This window comes from Rattus rattus, chromosome 1 (assembly GCF_011064425.1).
Source record: "Rattus rattus isolate New Zealand chromosome 1, Rrattus_CSIRO_v1, whole genome shotgun sequence".
Classification (NCBI taxonomy): domain Eukaryota; kingdom Metazoa; phylum Chordata; class Mammalia; order Rodentia; family Muridae; genus Rattus; species Rattus rattus.
In genome coordinates this window covers 168,450,738-168,472,735 of record NC_046154.1, presented here as the reverse complement: position 1 = coordinate 168,472,735, position 21,998 = coordinate 168,450,738, and the positions used below count along the sequence as shown (strand labels likewise).

The following is a 21,998-nucleotide window of genomic DNA, read 5'->3' as shown; positions in this document are numbered from 1 at the left end:
ACGTATGCTTTTATTTAATCTACATAATCTTTAAGCCTTTCGCTCATTTTCTCCCTGCAGTCACATTCAAGAATTATACGGTTCGGATATGATTTATTAAAGTGCGTCTTCCCGTTGTAGATTCCAAGAACAGCTCTGGAGCCAACGCGGCCACCTCTTTGGGTTTTTGACAGATCGTCACGGGAAGGTAGTGAGTACTCTCAAGTCACAGTTGAAATTGATAGCTAACCTCGCTGTCGTCTTATCTAGCAGAAAAAGCTTATGGCTAAGCACGTGAGTCATAAAGTCCGTACGACTCATAAAGACGTGGTCAGCACAGAGACGAAAGACGCCTGGGTCTCAGTATCGATTGCGGGGGAGGCACATTCACATCCTTTCACATTATTTTACACAGGAAAAGGCGCATGTGCCACGAGTTCTGTGTGACACCAGGGATGGTGCACCAAAGTGTTTCAGGCCTTTCTGGGCCAAGAAGCAGGCGCCCTTACACGGGCAGACGTGAGGAGTCACCTCCCAGTTCTCATTGTATTTACTCTGACTAGACGGGAAGGGCTCAGGTGTTCTGACAAAGAGGCAGGAAATCGCGTGCCTCGTCCTATGTTTGGGGTTTGAGGTAGCGGTCACTCTGCCGTCCATCTAATGCCATCTTCCTTCTCCAGAACAGAAGTTTCGTCTCAGTGTGGATGACCATGCAGCCTGCAATCCAGGTAAGCTTTCTCTTTGGAAAATATAAAGTGAGGATTGATATTATTGATTTAAGTCTTTTTATGACATGAGGATTCTTTAAACACTACATTTCAATGCTAGGAATACTGCATTTTGACTTTCTAGTTCTGAGATTTTGATTCTGAGTTTTCCTTGTACCGGATCTTTGAAAGAGTCAAAAGAATGTTGGGGTCCGTGGGCAGAACGTTTTATAGTATTCCCTCCTTACAATATGGTGCATGTTTGCAGTGGAGGGAACAGTTGGTAGAAAACAAACACAGGGTACAAGGCTTAGTTTAGATAAGTGGGCATATGTTTATAAATGAGCCCAAACCTGATTGGATGTTAAAGAGTAGGGCTTCTCTTTTTTCCTGTTTATGATTGGGCGAAGCCAGCCATGTCGAAAATCATGATAGTCTAAAGTTTGTGTTTGCTGTATTTATTGCCTTTCTATTCTTTTGTTTTCTTTCTTTAGATATTAGTAGAATAGTTAATATTAATTTAAAGGCAAAAGGCACACAGAACCTTTTTTTTTTTTTTTTTTTTTTCTTTTTTTTTTTTTTTTTTTTTTTTTTATTATTAACTTGAGTATTTCTTATGTACATTTTGAGTGTTATTCCTTTCCGGTTTCGGGCAAACATCCCCCTCCCCCTCCCTTCCTTATGGGTGTTCCTCCCAACCTCCCCCATTGCTGCCCTCTCCCCAACAGTCTAGTTCACTAGGGGTTCAGTCTTAGCAGGACCCAGGGCTTCCCCTTCCACTGGGCACACAGAACCTTTATTCCTAGAAATATATAGTCAGCTGCCAATAAATACATCAGGAAGCCAGAGCCTAAGGGTCGATCGCAGCTTAGTTCTGACCCCGCTTTAACCGTCCTCTGTGAGAGGCTGGTGAGATGTCTGGCCTCCTGCGCCTCCGCTTTATCACCCGAAAGGTGAGAATAATAATTCACGTTTTGCAGGGTAGTTGTGAAGCAGCGAGATAGCACATACAGGAACCTACCAGGATGCACATTGCCGAGTATGCACGCCAGGACTTTGTGCTTTAGTAATTTTTTCTCTAACGTCTGTTTATATCTTACCAGAGGAGATTTTTTTTTCCACTTTATAGTTTGTCTGCACAAGTTCAAATAAGACAAAAATCCCACCTGTCGTCTAGGAGCTATTTGCAGTTGTCTCTGACAGGAGAGGGAGCATCAGTTTTCTTCAGTGGAGTGACACCAGGTGTATAAACCGTACTTTAAGGCACACCTCATGCTCACTAGTTGCTGGTCAGCAGGAATCGGATGCTTTCTTGTTCTTCCAGGGTTTTGTTTGTTTTGTTTTTGGTTTTAGCAGGAGCTCCTGTGACTTTTTGATGTGTCTCTTGTCTGTTGAGTGCTGCTGTGCTTTCTGTTAAAATGTCCCAAGGTTCATTTATGCCTCCCGTCTCCTGTTCCTTTCCCTAGCAGTGAGAAAACCGCCCCCCATTCAGTCACTCCTCATGTGTATGACCCGGCTCTCACTGGGGCTGGCTGGGCTCTGACACTCTCTAATGAGCTGCCCTGCCCCACCAGACGCCTCGATGCTCACCCTTGTACATCACTGCTGTGTACATTCCACGTCACCTCCCTTGAAGAACTCCCTGCACACCTCCCTTGGAATAGCCCTCTTGAAGACAAGAATCATTTGTACTCTTTTTTAAAAAGGGACTTCACGGCGGTTTCATAATTTGCACATAATTTTCTATAAACAATCTGAGAGCAAATCTGCTCGTTTCAAATATTCCCAAGTGGTGTTTTGATAGTATTTTTCTGTAGTCTTGTTCTTATTTTTTATTTTAAAATATTAGCAACTACTTTAGGCTTGGCAGACCAGATGGGTATCAGGGTACTTACACAACAACCATTTAAAAATGTTTTAGTTGTAGGCCATGAAAATACAGGTAATAAACGAGATTTGAGTGTAGACTATAGTTTGCCCTTGTAATTGCTTTACTCAAAGTATTTGGGAAAAAGTTAAAGATGGCATTGTAGGGGCTGGCGTAATGGCTCAGTGGTTAAGAGTACATGTTCTGGGGCTGGAGAGATGGCTCAGTGGTTAAGAGCACCCGACTACTCTTCGAGAGGTCCTGAGTTCAATTCCCAGCAACCACATGGTGGCTCACAACCATCTGTAATGGGATCTGATGCCCTCTTCTGGTGTGTCTGAAGACAGCTACAGTGTACTTATATATAATAAATGAATAAATCTTAAAAAAAAAAAGTACATGTTCTGTGGAGGACTGGCGCTGGTCCTAGACCCCAAATCAAGTGGCTCACAGCTACCCATAATTCCAACTCTAAAGGATCTGACACACTCCCCTGGCCTCCTTGGCCACCTGTACTAATGTGCCCAACACACCCAGACACACACACACACACTTAAACATAATAAAATAAATATTTAAAGCATCTCAGTTATGATTTGAAGTTTGCAGCAGCCGTTTCCACATGCATTCACTCCTCCATTCAGCAGACATCTGCTTAACCTCTGCTGTCTGTCCGGGCCAGGGCTAGGTGCTGCCAACATGTATCTTGTGAGGCAGGGGTCATTAACCCATTTTAGAGCTAAGGTGCGGGGATTCTGGTTTAGTTACTGGTCTCCTAAGCCAACAAGTGGAGGAAAAAAATACTATTTGTTGGATTTTTATTCTCTCGTCTCTACAGTAGAATCCATTCATTAATTGTGTTCATTGACATTAACCACTGTATGCATTAAATACTAAAAACATTCCAAATAGTCCAGTTTCCTTGTGATTTATGTATTTTCTATGAGATGGTGCAGTTTTGCTTATTCTGGCTGGCCTATGGCTACTTACGTAAACGTAGTCATGTGTGGGTTATGGTGACGACCAGCAAAGGTTGCTTTCTCTCAGCTGGTTGCTTTTTTGTCTAGGTGTGGTTCGGGGAAGATCTACCTCTGAGTCCCAGGTGTCCTCTGACGCCCAGACATGGCCCCGGATTGGCTGATGTTTGCCAGTATGACGAGTGGATAGCCGTGAGGCACGAAGCCACTCTGTTGCCTATGCAGGAAGATCTCTCTATCTGGTTGTCCGGCTTACTAGGTGAGGCTTACAGAGACACTGATGTTTTCTGTTCATTGACGGAGTGACTGATTGTTCCAGACGCCAGGGATTCTCACGTGAGCCACAGAGTCAGGCCCTCTGTTCGCACAGTCCATGTAGTCAAAAAGATACACTCACCATGAGCCTTGATTGCAGGGAACTTGAGATTTGACTGACATAGACAGTCATTTTGTATAATCAACATTTTATGGTTAATATTATTAGATTCTTAAAAATTGTGTATTTCCAATATCGCTTTATTTATTATTTTTTAAACTGATTTACCCCGATCTTGAATGAGTCATAAGGTTAGACATATTTTAGTGGAAGGCATACTTTAGTTATATAAAAATAAATACAGTTTCTGAAACATGGAGGGATGAAGCAAAGGAAGAAAACACCACGTGGAGAATGCTGGAATCATATTATTTACTCTATTCAAGAGTGCGATGAGTGCTTTGAACTTTCTTCTCATTGGGGGAAAAATAGCATTTTTTGTTTTGTGTATATATGCATATGTGTATATGCTTGGGTGTGTATGTGTACGCTCTGTGTGTGTGTGTGTGTGTGTGTGTGTGTGTGTGTATGAATGCTTAGGCATGTGTGCATGCGTATCTGTACATATGCTTGGGTATGTGTGTATGTGTATGTATGTATGGGTATGTCTGCATGTTATATGTGCGTATGTATGTATGTATGTATGAGTATGTATGTGTATGTGTGCATGTGTATGTGTACATGTGCGTGTAAATATGTGCCTGTGTGTAGGTACAGGAGTGTAGTGTGTGTGTGTGTGTGTGTGTGTGTGTGTATGTATTTAAAACTAAATACACGCTAGCCTGGCTGCCTACAGTCTCCTGAGCTCTGCCCGACTACACCACAGGCACACCAACACACCTCACTTTTATGTAGGTTTCAGGGACCCAAACTCAGGACCACAGACTTTATGAGGAAGGTTTCTCCTGAGCCCCTCAAATCACTTAGCTCTGGTCTGTCCGATTGCCTTCTGAGATTTTCATGAGAAGGAGAAGCCTGATAAACACACAATAAGCAGTGTCTCTGGTTCTGTCTGGTATCAGCTTGGTGGCGGGAAAGCTTTTAAAGCTTATAATGTAAAATGCTGTTTAAAGAAACCGTTTTAGGGCTGGAGAGATGGCTCAGCAGTTAAGAGCACTGTCTGCTCTTTCAGAGTCCTGAGTTCAATTCCCAGCAACCACATGGTGGCTCACAACCATCTGTGATCAGGTCTGGTGCCCTCTTCTGTCCTGCAGGCATACATGCAGGCAGAAAGCTGTATGATGTATACATAATAAATAAATAAATAAATAAATAAATAAATAAGTAAATAAATAAATAAATATATATTTTTTTAAAAAGCTATTTTAGAGGCAAAAGTTGATCTCCCCAGTTATTTTGCCACTAATGTACTTAACTTATAAATTACAACAAAACCTATCTTATCTATAAAGAACATTGTTTTCTTGCACACGTGATATTAATGTGAATTTATCTAGCATAGGTATACATAATGTTTTTCCTGAACTTTATGTGGCACAAAATTTTGCTTTTGTCTTTGGCTGAACCCGGCATCACTTGTTTTACTAGACCTCCTAAGGGAGGTAACTGAGGGTCTCATCTGGTGTTCCTTTAGTTTTCCAACTCTTATCCGATTGTATTCAAGCCTCTGGTTTCGAATTCGCTGTTTCTATGTGTCTTAGCTTTAACATGTGCTTTTAGGTATTGACATTAAGGCAGAAAGATTATTGGAAGAACTCGATAACGGGGTGCTGCTGTGCCAGCTAATCAATGTCCTCCAGAACATGGTGGGAGCCAGCCTCTCTGAGGAGCCAGGGGTAAGTGAGTGACAGCGGGGGATTAGCTCTTCACCTCTATGTCTCGCTGTCCCTTGTACCTCTATACTTCCAGCCTGTAACTGGCTTTAAAAAATGGATTTCATTCTTTGAGCATTTGAAAGATAATATTTGTAAACTAAAGTAGAAATAGTACCCTTGAGGCTTGGAAGATGGCCCGGTTGCTTATCATGTAACAAGTAAACATGTAACATATAGAGCGCTTGGCATGTAATATGAGGGCCTGAGTTCAGAGCCTCAGCACCTGTGTGAGAGTCCAGTTCTAGGAGACAAAGACAGGCAGATTCTCAACGCCCCCCTGTCCCACGAGTCCACCTAGTAAGTCAGGGAGTTTCAGGTTCACTGAGAGACCCTGTCTTCAAAACCAAATCTCCATGAGTATACACATGCGTGGGTTCACAAACATATATATGTACCTGAAACAACAACGTCAATATATTTACCTCGTGGGGTTTATTTTTGAGTGTTCACTGGTACTAAGTCTATAGACAGTATCTAGGGTAGCCTAATGTGCTATAGGTGATCTCCAGCAGTGAGATCCTAACAACACAGATAGAGCCATTCACACACTACTGTCTGGTTATGGGAGAGAAGGGTTCGTGGTTGTTCTCGGCTGTGCTGCCTGGGTTTATGTCCAGTTGGCATAAGCTAGAGTTATCTGGAAGAAGGAAACTTCTATTTTAAAACACCTCCATGAGATCCAGCTGCAAGGCATTTTCAAATTAGTGATCTGTCGGGGGAGGGGGGCAGCCCATGGTGGGTGGTGCCGTCCCTGGGCTGGAGGTCCTGGGTTCTATAAGAAAGCAGGCTGAGCAAAGGGGAAGCAAGCCAGTGAGCACCACTCCAGGGCCACTGCATCAGCTCCTGCGTCCAGGTTCCCGCCCTCCTGTCCCGACTTCCTTCAGGGATGAAGAGTTGATACTGCTGTGTAAGCCGAATAAACCCTTTCTTCCCTCACTTGCTTTTGGTCACCGTGTGTCACCACAGCCGTGGAAACCACAAGACAATGCTGTCTTTATCATTCTTGCCTTCTCTATAGTCTTCGTCTTCTGCTTGGTGGTAGAGTTATGAATATTGGTGGAATATACAGCATTTTTAATGATAAAGAGATGATTTGAAGTAGATTAGGTTTCTCATTTTTCTTTTTATCAAATGTTCAGTGTTTTTGAGAGTTTGGAGCCTGGATATACTATTAGTGAAATATAAAATGGTATCATTGCTCTTGGAGGACAATAAGTGAGATAGATATCTAGATGGATGCAAACACGCACATGTGTGTCATATATGTAATACTGAAAGTACATCCTTTGGCATATGAAATTCTCTACTTCTAGGAATTTGTTCCAAGAAAATCACAGATAAAAATAATATAAAAGTTAAAAATAACCTGCTTATCAATAGGAATGTAGACATAACGGCGGTATCTAGACACATTGGAATATTACGTTTATTAGAAATGATTATTCAATGTGTTCTTTTTAAGCCTTAAATATGCCCACAACCTAGCCAGGATCCATTCTTTAAGTGCTAATGCACACACAGAAATCAGCTTGCTCTATGGCATTTCCTAGGTACATCTGCAGATCTTTGCCCAGAGATAGATATTTTATTGATAGTGAGAGGATTTCAGTTAACGCTAATCATCTTTGTATCTCGCTATATTCATTTGTATATTTTTGGAAATGATAATATATTCTGTATTTAATCATGCATGAAGGCTATTTCAGTTCTGGATAATAGCGCCCAGGAGAGGCCTACACTTGGTAATAGCAGTGCTCTCTAGGGAGACACTGGCAGCGGTGGAGAAAGAGCCATTGTACCTGTTGCATTAAAACCGTCGCTGTTAGGGATTGCCAAGTTCAAAAGCAAAGGCAGAAGAGCTCCCCTCTTCCCTGCCCAGGCCCGGCAGGAATGTCATAATACTCTAGAGCCACTCGATTAAACCTCAAGAATAAACACCTAGGGCTTTCTGGGACTGCGTCACCAAAGAACCTGAGTTAAGGACGGATAACAAGGGGTTGGGGATTTGGCTCAGTGGTAGAGCGCTTGCCTAGGAAGCGCAAGGTCCTGGGTTCAATCCCCAGCCCCGGGGGAAAAAAAAAAAAAAAAGGACGGATAACGACTGAATTTTATGGTCTCTTGCTTCGTGAGTCTGAAGAGGAAAGCGAGACCGAGGATTTGCTAAACTACAGCACAGCGTAGTCTTGTGTGCATGTTGAGCGGTGCGGAGAGACACCTTCGTAATTGCCAGGCCACCATTTTAAATTTCGAGGTTCTTATGCTGCTTTAAAAAAACGATCAGAGAAGCTTGAATCTCCTGCTAATCTTGAGTAGGTCATTTTCATAGGAATCTTTCTGGAAAACAAGTAAAAGAACAAAATCATTCTGGAGGAGAATTATTTTCCCTCCAAACTGTGCAGTCGTTAGGTGCATTTAATTTAACATTTACTTAGTCCTACTGAGGCGAACACCTAAGGAAAATGTCACTTGTTTGTTTGTTTATCCTTGTGTCTTTTCTAGAATTTTCCAATGAGAAAAGTGCCCTGTAAGAAAGATGCTGCCTCGGGCTCATTCTTCGCCAGAGACAACACTGCCAATTTTCTTCACTGGTGCCGGCGCATTGGGGTTGACGAAACTTACCTCTTTGAGTCTGAAGGTTTAGGTAAGAACTGTTGCTCTTGGAGCTGTCAGTGTTTGTTAGGCCATTTCCAGGTCGGTCCCTCACTTCTGAGTTTCTAACACAGTGACTCAGAGTGCCACGTCACGGTTACTAACACTTCATTTATACGTGAAGCAGTGGGAGACTCAGATATTAAGTCTTCCCCTTATTTTAATGGCCTTTATTTATCTAGAATTCTCTAGAGTTGGCTGCCAGAAGATTCTGTACTAATGCTCTACTGTTTTCCCGACAATTGGTTCTAGCCGTTCTAAATTACTAGCAATTCCTCTTTACCCAGGTCATTACAGAAATAGGAGGTGAAATGTGCTTTTAGTAGTCAGACTTACTTGTCATGATAGCTGCCATCTTTATTATCTAGAAAGAATGATGTTTTTGACATTCATTAAAGAACTCGTGCTCCAAGCAGGGCGGTGATAGCACGTGCCTTTAATTCCAGCACTCAGAAGGCAGAGGTTTGGGGTCAGCCTGGGCTACAGAGAGTAGTATAGCCAGGGCTACCCAGAGAAACCCTGTCTCAAAAAAGCAAGCAAGTAAACAACAAGAAAACATGCTCCACTGAAGAAGTTTTGATGTATTTTTCTCATTTTCTTAAGTCAGCAGAAGAATCTATGTGGTACTAATGGAACATCTGGCTGGCTACTTTACACACACGCACAAACACACATGCACGCTCACTCATGCACTCACGCACACATGCACATACACTCTCTCACACACACACACATGCACACACGCACACATGCACATACACACTCTCTCTCACACACACACATGCACACAAACACACTCCAAAGCATTTATAGGTGTGTATGTGTGTGCATACGCATGTACCAAAATGCACATGCACAGAATGTATGATGCTGTGGTAAGAGCACTTTATCTCAAAGGGGACACCTATTTCTAGACAGAGGTTTTTTTTAATCACTGACACCGTTTGCAGCTCCTGATTTATGGTGGTGATTAAAAGCAAACAGACTCTTGGTTGAATTTGCTAGTGTGGCCTGCTCAAGGAAAGACTGCAGCCCGCTCGGTGTGCTTCTGCCTCCCCCTTGCCCAGTGTAGAGTAGGGCGCAGTGGTTTGCCCTAGAGGCTGCTGTGCTGGAAGCTAGGTGTGCTGATTGTCACCCACGATGAAGCTGATTAAGTGGCACATCCAGCTTCTAGAGGTCAAACGGAGGGGATGCTTTGGATTCTCTCCTTTGTAGCTTACTCTGTGATTGTCTAAGATTGTCATTTAGTGTTAATGCAGAAGACATCTTCCAGCCGTGCTGAAGAGCAGTGTAGGACTAAGAAAAACAGTCGATACCAGTAATTCATTCCTAGGCATTGAAGTGATCATTCTCTCTCTCTCTCTCCCTCCTTTCTCTCTCTCTCTTTCTCTCTCTCTCTCAACATCTGCTTGGCACTCAAAAGTAATTAATAAATATACTGTTTTAAAGTACTTAGGACATTTATAAAAACAGGTTTGAAATTTTTCACGATAAATTCCTTTATTTCTGCAGATGTTAAGTTCAAATGGAGGCCTTTCGGTTGCTTTAAACAGTAACACGTTACAGTCAGGCATGTTGGTACACACCTCTCTGCCTGAGCCGCATATCATGCAGGATCTGTTTCAGAGGAGATTGGTTTTGTGTATATAATGGTTGCTGTTCACACCTCAAGGAAGGCTGCCCTTTCCTCTGTATGTTATCCCCTTTTTGTGTGATGTAGGACCACTGTTTCTATTAATTACTTTGGTTGATTTTCATATATTGAACTATTCATATTCCTGGCATAAATTGTAATTGTTCACTGCACATAATTTTTCAGTGCTGCTGGATCGTGTCACCAGCTTACATTCGTATCTGAGAGGTTTCCATACTGGTTTCTGTTTTGTTTGGTGTGTGTGTGTGTGTGTGTGTGTGTGTGTGTGTGTGTGTGTGTGTGTGTGTGTGTGCTATCTTTCTCTGGCTTCTGTCTTTGTTTTGAAGATAATGATCCTCAGAGAGTAAGGTAGGAATTGCTAACTCTATAGAGAACTCTATAGAGTAAAGTCAAGGTGACAATTCTCTTCAAACAGCATTTCCTGCTGAGGTATCTGAACTGTAATGTGTTCAGGAGGGGGCAGAGGTCAAGCCTCTGCGTTCTCCACCTTATTTTTGAGCCAGGGTTTCTTGCTAAACCTGGAGCTCACTGGTTTGTCTGGGTCGGGCAGCCAGGGAGCTTCGGGATCTCGGGTGTTTATCTGTCTCAGCGCTGGTTGCAGTGCGTACCGCCCGCCATGCCTGGCTGTCGGTGCTCGACATCAGAACTCAGGGTGGTTTTTGTTTGTGCTGGAAGGACCTCATGACTGAGCCATCTCCCCACCCCTATCAAATACACAGGTTTTGGACATCCTAGGCTGCTGGCCATTCTCTTTTGCTCCTAGTTTAATTATTTATAGGACAGAAGGAATTGTTAGAAAGAGACAGTAAAAATGTACTTCCTGAGCTTCCTCTAAGCCTGTTGTCTTCATTTTTCTTTCTTATAGTTTCTCTGCCAGAGTGTAATTCCTGTTTTGCATCTGAGGCTTAAAACATATGCTCTTATTTTTCCCCAGTTTTGCATAAAGACCCCAGGCAGGTGTACCTGTGTCTTCTTGAGATTGGCCGTGTCGTGTCAAGGTGCGTATTTCTCAACATTTCAGAATCTCAAAATCATAAATACCTTTAAACCATTTAATTTCATCATAGTTTCTGTACCCAAAGAACACGATTCTTGATTAAAATGGAGTAGCCCAATTTCCCGTTTTATCTTCTGTGTCTTTATTTGCTTGTATCTATGTGAGCACATCTACATTTACTGTCTTCTTTCATTGTGTATGACGTTGTGAAAGGGCTACTTAACATTTCTGGATTAAGACTAAGGTAAAAGCATGCAGTTCAAAGCGATTAGGTCCCATTTGGTAAGAAGGCGGAGCCCCTGTGTCCCGCATGCCTGTAACAGCCCTGTCTGCCCACCAGCTCGTTTTAAATCTGCCTTTCAGGACTGCAGGAAAAATACTGAACAAATTACATATGTTGTGATACAGAGATCGTAGTTGAATTTTGGGCGATCTGAAACATTAGAAAGCACATCGCTGTCTCAGTGCAGCGATTTGTAGAAAAGAGTCATACAGACTTCACTCCAGAAATAAAACATTACCTGTCTTGATCTGCGGAGACGTAGTTGGGTGCACATCGAATGATCAGATTTCCCGGCTTGCTTTCAGATACGGAGTTGAGCCACCAGTGTTAGTAAAACTTGAGAAAGAAATTGAGTTGGAAGAGACCTTGCTTAATACCTCAGGGCTTGAAGAGTCCATCAGCATCCCCAAATCCTGCTGTCAGCAAGAAGAATTACATGAGGCTGTAAGTAACCACTGTGCTTTGTGGACTCTGCCAGGCGGAGTTTTGTAGTTTTCTGTATTTCTTAAATTGTTACTGGAAATACTGCGTATAAAAGAAAACGGTTCCTTTTCAGAATATATCCCAGTGGCTCACCTCCACTCTCTGAGTTCTGTGAAGACTAGATGTATACCCCAAGAGTGACAGGTTAAAGGCCACAAGAAGCAAATGGTTCTTTTTTTTTCTTTTTTCTTTATAAATTGGTGGCATTGTAGTCTGGCTTGTAAGTAATCAAGGATTGCTTTCTTGGTGATATATTGTTTTATAGTGCTAGCCCAAGCATGAGGTGATGAGAGGTTGAATTTGGACACAGTGGTAAGCAATGGAGCAAGTGGAACAAGTATGAGCCGAGTTTCAGAAGCAGAATTGACAGGACTGATTCGAGGATCGCGAGGGAGAGGCAGATCCAAAGTTAAGTGGATGGTACCCAGGCTGCTAGGGGAACGGAGGAGGCAGAGAGGTTGCGAGGGTAAAGTGATGGTTTAACATTATCCCTAACAGACAGTATGCACAATTGTTCTATGGTGGGCTGTGTTGCTCTCATTTTCTCAACAGTACATGCTTCTGTAGAAATTAACAGAATCCTTCCTTTAGGTTCTAAATCACCTTCAATGACTGTGGTGTAAGTGATGGAGGTGGGCAGAATATCAAATAGTATCAAACATTTTCTGTTGACTGTAATTTAGAATAACTAAAAGATTTATGGCATTTTATTTTACGTTTGTGGGTACACTGTAGCTGTCTTCAGACACACCAGAAGAGGGCATCAGATTTCATTACAGATGGTTGTGAGCCCACATGTGGTTGCTGGGAATTGAACTCAGGACCTCTGGAAGAGCAGTCAGTGCTCTTAACTGCTGAGCCGTCTCTCCAACCCGATTTATAGCATTTTAAAGAAAAGTTTAGTGTACAAAATTCTTTGACAGTAAGAATAGATCATTAGTAATAAATATTTAGAAATGCTTCTTTTCTTGTTTGATATAATTTCTTTGATAAATCATTCAGCCTGGGGCCTGGAGAGCAGTTGGTACAGGGGCCTGCTGCACAAGCCTGAAAGACCAAGCTCAAATCTGCAGCACCCATGTAAAACTATCTGTGGAAGGGTGTGCGTGTGAGAGAGAGAGAGAGAGTGTGTGTGTGTGTGTGTGTGTGTGAGTGTGTGAATAACCCTAGTGCTGTGGGGGTGGGAGGCATCAGGCAGAGACACTCAGTTTGCCAGAGCTCGCTGGCCCACCAGTCTAGCTCAGAAGGACAAAAAGGAAGAGTCTACACATGCGTCTACACTTGCATTATACAAAACAACATACAAAACACATATGTCACACTGATACATGCATATATATGTATATATATCCACAAAATAAAATAGAATAAATATTCAGATTACCTTGTAAGACAGATTAAGAGTGCTAGTTGAAAAAGCTTTATTAGATCAAAAGTATTTACCTGTATTATTGACACATTTGATGACTATAAGTATCAGAATGGGAAGCAGAAATAATATAGTGGATAGAAATTATTTAAACCTTCATGAAGCCTTAAGAATGGTAATTAACAAAGGAAACTGAAATACTGTTGTTAAATGAAAAGTTTCGATATAATTTGTTACGTGAAGACAGTACGCTTGATAGGAAAACACTTTCAGTGGGCAGATCCATGGAGGACTAAGCTCATACAAGAAGAAATACAATGTTGAAATTTAGTAATTAAAGAAATAAGATTAAGACAGCAACAAGATACCATTTTGTTCCGATAACAAAAGTTTTAAAAGTTGGAAAAATGAAAGCTACGTAAATTGTGGTGAAACTGTACTTAGGAATTGCTATTGTTAATGAAAACTAGTGTATAATTGTGAAAGTAGATATTAAGAGCAGAAAACATACTCTTTTTTCATTTTTATTATCCGGGGTTTAGTAAAAAAATAAACAAAAATGTTTATTATACTATTATTTATAATGGGGAAAAATTAAGTAATTTAAAAACCCTCCAGTAGGCAAAGACTTGGTAAGTTAGGATTCAGTGTTGTCACAGACTGATCAGTTTATGTGACTGCTGTGACGGCTATGTAGCAGGGAGAAAATGCTGATTTCTTTATGAAAAATACGTGTATTTGGAAAAGAACAGGCATGAGAATGAAAATAAGGCAGTTTCACTGTAGATGGTTTTCTTCAACTTTTCCTTCAGTGCTGTTAACTATGCCATAGCAGATCTAGGGCTGTTACCCACAGCTCACTCATTCGTTACCTTGTGTGGACTCTGCTGGTGATGCCTGAGGGTGCTGACAGCTTCAGATTACCAAACGTAAGCTCCGATTTGGTCAGTGTGTATGTTCCATGGCCACCTATACATGGACATGATATGCAGAGACCCTGAATTAATATTTAACATATAGGACAGTTACATTTGGTTCATTGTATTGGAACCTACTGAATATGCCAATTGAATATGAAATTTTATAAACTTAAAGTTTTACAGAACTGCAATGGCTAAAAGAAATGCCTCCTGTCAGATTACCTTGCGTAACTAATGTATAGGCATGTTCTAATCGTCGTCAGCTTGTTTCACGTGTGTGAATGTGGGTGCACAGGCGCAAATGCACCCAGTCTGTGTGCAAAGGGAACATCACTGAGTGACTTATAAGGACCAATCCCAGTCGCTTATAGGCACATTTTCTTGTTAAGTGAATGCCATATGGCGATATATTCTATTAATATAATTTTCTTATCAGACCCTCCGAATCCATAATTGTCAACTTATTTTTGGTAGCTAATTAAGGCAATCATGAATAGTGCACAGCTAAATTGGGTATATCTGAAGATGATGTTTAAAACATTAGGACTAAGTTCAATTAAATGAATATATTTTGATACACTTAGTATGATAAGTAACTGTGAAAATAGTTATGACCTTTTTGTTGTTGTTGTTTTGTCTTGAGATGGGGGTCTCACTATGCCACCCTGACTGGCCTGGGACACAGTGTGTAGACAAGGCTGGCCTCAAACAATTAGAGCTCTCCAGCCCTTCCTCCTGCATGCTGGGATTAAAGATGTGCACCGGCATGCCAAGTGTGACTTTTTTTAAAAAAAATATAACTCGAGGAGAAAGCCCAATAATTTGTCTTAGAGGCAGATATGTAAATTTTTTTCACTTAACCATATTTCAAAAGGTATCTTCACTTTATCAATTTATTTTATTTTCCTGGTTTAAAATATAGAATTACTGAATTTCTTTCCCTAGCTACTATAATTTTACCATTTTCTGAGGTTCAGGGACCATTAAGGAAAGGAAGGTCTGTAGAGCCAGAGGTCATGGAGGAGTATTGTGAAATAGTACTGGTGTGCTTGTAAGCTCACAGTAGTTGGTTGTGCCTGCACAACTGGATCAAGCCAGTTGGCACATCAGCAGGAATGGGACCAGGGTCACCAGGCCCCACCCCTACCTCAGAAGCACTTGGCATTTGACAGATGTTGGGGAGGCAGAGTTGGATTTCTAAAGGTGTGTGGCCCCTTGTAGGCTGTCCATGCTGCAGTGGCGAGCCCTCAGCCACCTGTCTATGGCAGCAGCACTAAGTGCTCAGAGGTTATCAGACAGAAAGGAGAAGTCTGGAACAGGACATGAAGTGTTGGGCAGGAGTTGAAATGGGGAGTTGGAGGCAGATGTGGTCACAATACGTGGTATGCATGTTTGAACATCTTAACACATCAAGAAAGATCTTTGAGGGGTAGAAGTTTTTTTTTTTTTTTTTTCTCCCTTCAATTTCCTCATGCTTCCTGAATGGAAATATTAAAAGTTTTACCCAATCCTGAGCATATAGACATAGGTCTCTTCTTGTTTTAGCAGGAACTTGGAACAAATCTAGGTATTCCCACATTATTAATTTAGCATTGTTTTAATGGAAAAATGAGAACTCCTACGTAGCCTCTGTCTAACTAGTCTTTGATTCAAGGCAAATGTAATTATTTAGGGCTTCAGACTATTCAAACTTAATGATCGCATGCTGCCTAAAAGACCAGCAAGTGTTTTGAGTTGACTTGATTGTCTTATCCGTTTACAGCCCATCAGTGTTTATGACACCAAGCCTACTTTCAGTTGGGCTAAGACGGGGAGACCTAACCCTCATCATGACTAGCCGGTGTGGCTGGTCTGGCTGTGTCTGATTTCAAAATTTGTTAGCAAGGAATGGAGAAGAGACAGTTGAACCAGCTTTATATTTTTATCTTTGAGATTCATTTTCCTATCAAACAACATGGCGTTTTAAGTTTTAATAGGAACTTTCTGGTAAGCACTGAGTGTTGATGTTTTTGTTAACCGTAGGTTAAGCACATCGCCGAGGACCCTCCTTGTAGCTGTTCTCATCGATTTTCCATTGAATATTTATCTGAAGGGCGGTACCGGCTCGGGGAGAAGATACTTTTTATAAGGGTAAGTCTGATCTTTACAACCTGTATTCATGCAGATTTGTCTTGGAATTGGGTTTATTATTTCCCCTCCTCCTTTTGATCACCCTTTACCTTGTAAAAAAATTAGAATAGAGGGGCTATTAATGGAAGGATTTCACTGTACAGGAAAGATACGGTATGCTGGATTCCAGGAATTTTAAGTGAGTTTGAGTAGACGCTTTTAGCATTCTAACTAACTAGAAGACAACTGAGACTGTTTAAACGTTGAACAGAATTAAATAACAATAATTGCATGTGCTTCTTGGAATTTACTGAAGTTTTCAGATATTCTTAAATGGAATAATTTTCCGTCGACTCCTTAAGAAGATATGAACAAAATAGAATGTCCACTAAGGTCAGTATTGGTAGTCAGAAAATAGACAGAAATATTGCCATGTAGGATGAGAATACTTTCAGGAGGAAGCATAGGGCCTTTGTCTTAGGTCACACACCAATGTGGTGAGAATACCCGTGTTATAGCCATGTTCTGGTTTACATCGAGAATACTCATGTTAATGCCATGTGACAGTTTACGGTGAGAATACCCGTGTTAATGCCATGTTACGGTTAATGGTGAGAATACCCATGCTTATGGTCTTCCCTTATCCCATCTGTAGTCAATTACTTCCCCTTTTTGTTGATAAGACATTAAAATCTAACCTGTTTATCATTTTTCTACTTTTGATATAACACAAGAGCTGTTTTCTCTCAATTCAGGAACACAATAGAAAGGTACTTGAACACACATCCCGACCAGTTCACAAAGAATCCTCATGTTTACTTACACCCTGAATCCAACTCATAGAGAAGCCCCCAGTTCACTTTCTGTCTTCTGATTAGCCTTCTACGCCTTGCACATGCCTGTAATGTGTTCTGATTATTCTCCTCCATCCTCGTTTATCTCCCCCTCATCCCAATCAACTCAGTTTCGTCTTCCCTACAATCCCTTTCAGTCCTTATGACCTTTGGGTTTGTCGTGAGACTTAATTGGTTTAGTTAGGACGGTCCACGTAGGTATTGGCTTGAAACTATCCACTGGAGCCTAGCAGGGTCATCAGTGGGAATCCAGTTGAAGGCAGTTTCCCCTCTCCCTGAAGCAGTTAATAGCAAACAGAAGCAGAAAATCAGGTTAGTTGGCTGTGAACATTAATTAGCCAAATAACCGGAAGAAAGACTTGAGGATAAGTGATTGTGGAGTCTTCCGGTTTCCTTTCTTAGCAGACAGTCAGCAGGGAGAGGTAGGGTTCCTTAAGCCCCTCCTCCATCCATGCTTGACTGATGGGCCCAGTCTTACACAGGCTCATTGCAGCCATCCACAGCCTCTAGGCGCCTCGCCCAGAAGATGAAATTTCTCAGCCTTTCTTCCTGTCATCTGACTCTTACACCCTCTCCATGCCCTCTTCCAAATTGTTTCCTGAACCTCAGAGGGAATGCTATATAAACGACATTAGTGCTGAACGCTTCTCCATTACATAGACTCGGCAATCTCTGAGGCCATGGATCTGTGCTCACCATGGCTTGCTCTGAAGGGCATGCTCTATTATTAGGGCCAAAGAGTATCAGCACGTAACTGTGCCATAAACATGAGGCACACAGACTGGGATTTAGAGCTAGAACTTAAAAGCTGAGCTCATATAGATATGAAGATGTACCAGCCGAGAGGACAGGGGCCTGAAATCCAGCATGGCCACATTGGCCGAGCTAGGGTTTGTTTTACCCCTACAAAAGTACCCATGGGGGGCGGCCTGGCAGGTTTGAGGCTAGTCACAAATTTCTTAATCTCTCAGGGCCATTCTTATCTGCAAGGAAAACTTATATAAGTGCTTTGTTTTGTTTTGCTTTAAAGATTTATTTATTTTATGTATATGAATACTGTCGCTGTCTTCAGACACACCAGAAGAGGGCATCAGATCCCATTACAGATGGTTGTGAGCCACCATGTGGTTGCTGGGATTTGAACTCAGGACCTCTAGAAGAGCAGCCAGTGCTCTTAACTGCTGAGCCATCTCTCCAACCTAATATAAGTGTTTGAAAGATGAAATTGATAGACTAAAATTTTTAAATTTAAAATACAAGTTTTAGTTGTTCTTTCTAATTACATTTTTGGCAACCATGAGGGTTTTTTCTGTCTCCTTCCCTTTTTTCAATACTCAATCCAGGGAACAACATTGTAATTTCAGTTTTCTGTATTAAGCGTGTGGGTTTTAGGATACAAACTATTTATAAACATTTGCATTACAAAGTGAAGGGCTTTTATTATTAGCTGTATAATCCAATACTAAACTTACTATTTTAGTATTAAAAAGAGACAGCCAATTTGAAGTGAAGCTCTTGGGCAAGTACTAGGGAGTTTCCCAGGTCACAGCAAATGCAAATCGAGATTATGAACAGATTGAAGCTGTAAACCTCACAATTTCACTGTTGACTTTTTTATTTTCACTTTTTGGGGCAGATGCTTCATGGAAAACATGTTATGGTCCGCGTTGGCGGAGGCTGGGATACTCTGCAAGGATTTCTGCTGAAATATGACCCCTGTCGAATACTACAGTTTGCTACCCTAGAACAAAAAATCTTAGCATTTCAGAAAGGAGTTTCTAATGAAAGTGTGCCAGATTCGCCTGCCAGAACTCCTCAGCCTCCAGAAATGAACCCTTTGTCAGCAGTTAATATGTTTCAGAAACAAAATGTAAAACCTGGCACACCAGTGAGTGTTCCGAAGAGCAAGGAGAGACAGGTACACCGGCCAGGTGCGTGTCTGCCTGCCTCGTCAGGAAAAGGTAATTTGGCTTCCCCGTCTACCCGTTCTAAACGTCCAGATTCTCCAGCCTCACTTCTGCATCCCAAGGTCACGTCTTTGAAGGGCATAGCAAAAAAGGCGAACGCGCCTTCCAACAGTGCCTCATCCTCTCTGACTTCCCTAAATCCCGCGGCTAAACCAAGCCCTGCGAAGTGTGCATCAGAGTCGGGGAGAAAATGTGTCACCTTCCCCAAGGCTGCTCGGACCAAGGCTGCTCCAGCCCAGAATTCAAGGGATCCATCTAAGTCTAGACTTTTACCCAGTAAACCTCCTGGAAACATTGAACCAAAGCGTTTGAAACACAACCATCTTTCTTCCAGGGGTGAGTCATCCACGTGCCCAAAGCTTCCTAAAGGCACCATGCAAGGAAGGCCTAACCTTTCTCCTTTCCAGTCGCCTGCAAAAGTCACAAAACCCAGTTCTAAAACTAGAGCCATAGGTCTCGGGACACAGTCTCAGCCACCTGAGAGAACTCTGAAGTCAGGGGCTGTCTCAGCACCAAGACATCAGTCTACGCTGAATTTAAATAATCCAGTTCCTGTGTGCTCAGGGTCCTCGGCGAACACAACTCAGGAATCGAAAGGTAAGAGTACAGTTTCAGTTGCCAAAAACCCACCTCAGAGTAAGGGCGTCTGCCCGAATCTAGGGCCTAGCTCTTCAAAATCTCCTGGCCGTACCCCACTGTCCATTGTGACTGTTCCCCAATCTGCTGCCAAGTCAGAAACCGTCTCAAAGTCGGCAAAGACTGCCGTGAAGGGCCAGTACGCAGCCAAAGGGCCTCCCAAAAGCAGCAAGCCACCAACTTCCTCCAGGAACCCACCCTCGTCTGGTAAGGGAGCAGACAGTGGACATAAAACGCCTACTGCCAAGAAAAAGGAAGAGGATGACCATTATTTTGTTATGACTGGAAATAAGAAGCTTAGAAAATAAATATACCTGTATCGTTTCAACAAATCAAGGCTATCAGTGAACAGGATCCACAGGATCCCCAAAGATCTCCTGTCAGTCTGTCTGTCTCTCTGTCTGGAGAGCTGCAGACATGAGGTCGAGATGGGACAGAGCTGGGTCAGGAAGGGACGGACTCACGTGCATTTTGTATGTTAGTGGACAAATGTGTGAGTTTTGATCTGTTTCATCTTGCTAATGTCTGCTGTTTGAGGGAAATGTAGAAGTCTGACAACACTACTAGAATTTTAACTACCGTTGGTCTAATTTTGAATAGGTGTTAACTATTGAGATTATCTGCTAATGGCAACTCTGATGCTCTTAAACACTAGTTACTGCGCTCAGTCACAAAGCCATGGTCTGCTTGGCGTTGGTGTGTACCTAGAATCCCAGCTCTGAAGGCTGAGGCAGGCATACATAGTAAAACCTAGCAAGGTTTCGAACCGTGCCGTAATAGCTACCTAAGGTAATTCGTTGGTCTAGCAGTCCTAAGTACCAATGGCCCCTACTGCTTAGTTTGATATTACTCTGAATTAAATGGAATCCTTATTTAAATCTCTATAACCTTTCCATATCAGAAGGAGCTGTGTTTTTTTCTAAATTAAACTGGGCTTTTATTAATATTGGTATCATTTTATAACCAATATTTTTGATAAGGAAAAAAAACTCAACCAAGTAAGTTAAGTTATTGAATCATAAGCTGAAATTTAGTAAGAATTAAGTAAATATATATGTATATATATAATAATCTAGACACTTTGTATTTTATATTTTCAGATGAAGCCTGTGCAGTGTGATGGGGAAATATTTAATAGCTTTTAGCATATTAAAATATTTTAAATAGACATTTCCTATGTGTACAGATAAAAAAATTTTTATTGAAATAATGGGTTTTGATACCAGAATTAGGTTTTAATGATCTTAAAATTAAAAGGGATGGGGGTGTGGATCAACGGATAAGTCATGTCTAGGGCAGGCGTGGGGGCTGGTGTTTGGGTCCCTATACCTACATAACAATCTGGATGGGTTTGAAGATCTGCCTGCAGTCCCAGCGCTCAGGAAGAGAGAGAATCCCCTGAGACAAGCTGGCTAGCTAGAAGAGCCGGTGGATGAGACACAGCTTTTCTGGTCTATGTACAGATCCATACATACATGCCTGCACACATGTTCGTGCACCTACACACACATATGAATGCATATATGCACACAAACACATACATGCATGCATACCACATATATTAACACATATAAAAAATTAAGATGGTGTTAAGATAGCCTTAGAGTGATACTGTGCACACATCCCATCAGAGACTCGTATTTCTTTTGCTAACACACTATCGATTTTAATTAGCTTCTCCAAATTATGTTCACCTTCATTAGTAAAGCCACACTGTGCTCGGTTTCCCAGTGCCCAGCAGGCAGTGCACGTGGTGCCTTCTGTTCTGTAGGCAGAGTCCCTTCAGGAATTTCCAGATGAGGTAATGACAGCATGAACTCTTTCCGCACACAGTGATACTTATGAGTGATTTATGTACAGGCCTGTCACCATTAAAGTTTATTAATGTACTTTGGGAACTTTTAAGGGTGTTTTAAGTGACTATGGTATTACCGGGTATCCTAAGTTTTACAGGGGGTGGAGCGACAGGTCTAAGTGATACATGTCTCAAAAAATGTCACTTTGACTCCTCTTTTATAACTCAAATACCCTCCCTTTAAAATCTCCTTGCCTTCCTCTTTCTCTTCCTTTATTTTCTTTGTGATACCGAGGGCCCTGATCTGGGGTATCTCACATTGCCAGGTAAGCAATGACAGAGCTTCCTCTCCAGGCCCTTCAAATACGGTTCCTAACACAAAGTAGTGCGCAGGCACACCATGGCTGAGCGAGCGGGCATCATAGCTGGCTGCTGGCGTTCTCTAGACCTTCAGCAAGAGACCCTTGTGTGAGAATCCAGTGATCTTCACCTGAGAAGTATGCTTAAAACCAAACTGGAGATCTCCTTGGTAGAGCTTACAACAGAAGCCACCGAATACTTGGAATTTTTTTTTTTTTTTTTGAGACATGTCTCCAGTACA

General features: G+C 41.9%; 1 protein-coding gene across 1 annotated transcript; it reads left to right on the top strand.

The window, feature by feature from the left end:
* The first annotated feature begins 638 nt into the window (after window positions 1-638).
* Gas2l3 (growth arrest specific 2 like 3) lies at window positions 639-21,051 on the top strand. Its single transcript, XM_032890772.1, has 8 exons — window positions 639-707; window positions 3,621-3,789; window positions 5,527-5,642; window positions 8,181-8,322; window positions 10,919-10,982; window positions 11,570-11,708; window positions 16,059-16,166; window positions 18,636-21,051. The coding sequence occupies exons 1-8, from the start codon at window positions 684-686 to the stop codon at window positions 19,908-19,910; spliced, it is 2,037 nt and encodes a 678-aa protein (XP_032746663.1). The 5' UTR covers window positions 639-683; the 3' UTR covers window positions 19,911-21,051.
* Window positions 21,052-21,998: the final 947 nt, after the last annotated feature.

Excerpts from the sequence above, each read along its gene's own strand:
- Gas2l3 (XM_032890772.1), top strand. The coding sequence starts at position 684 with ATGACCATGCAGCCTGCAATCCAG. Across the intron at positions 11,709-16,058 it reads AAGAAGAATTACATGAGGCT|GTTAAGCACATCGCCGAGGA; the intron begins GTAAGTAACCAC and ends TGTTAACCGTAG. Across the intron at positions 16,167-18,635 it reads AGAAGATACTTTTTATAAGG|ATGCTTCATGGAAAACATGT; the intron begins GTAAGTCTGATC and ends TTTTTGGGGCAG.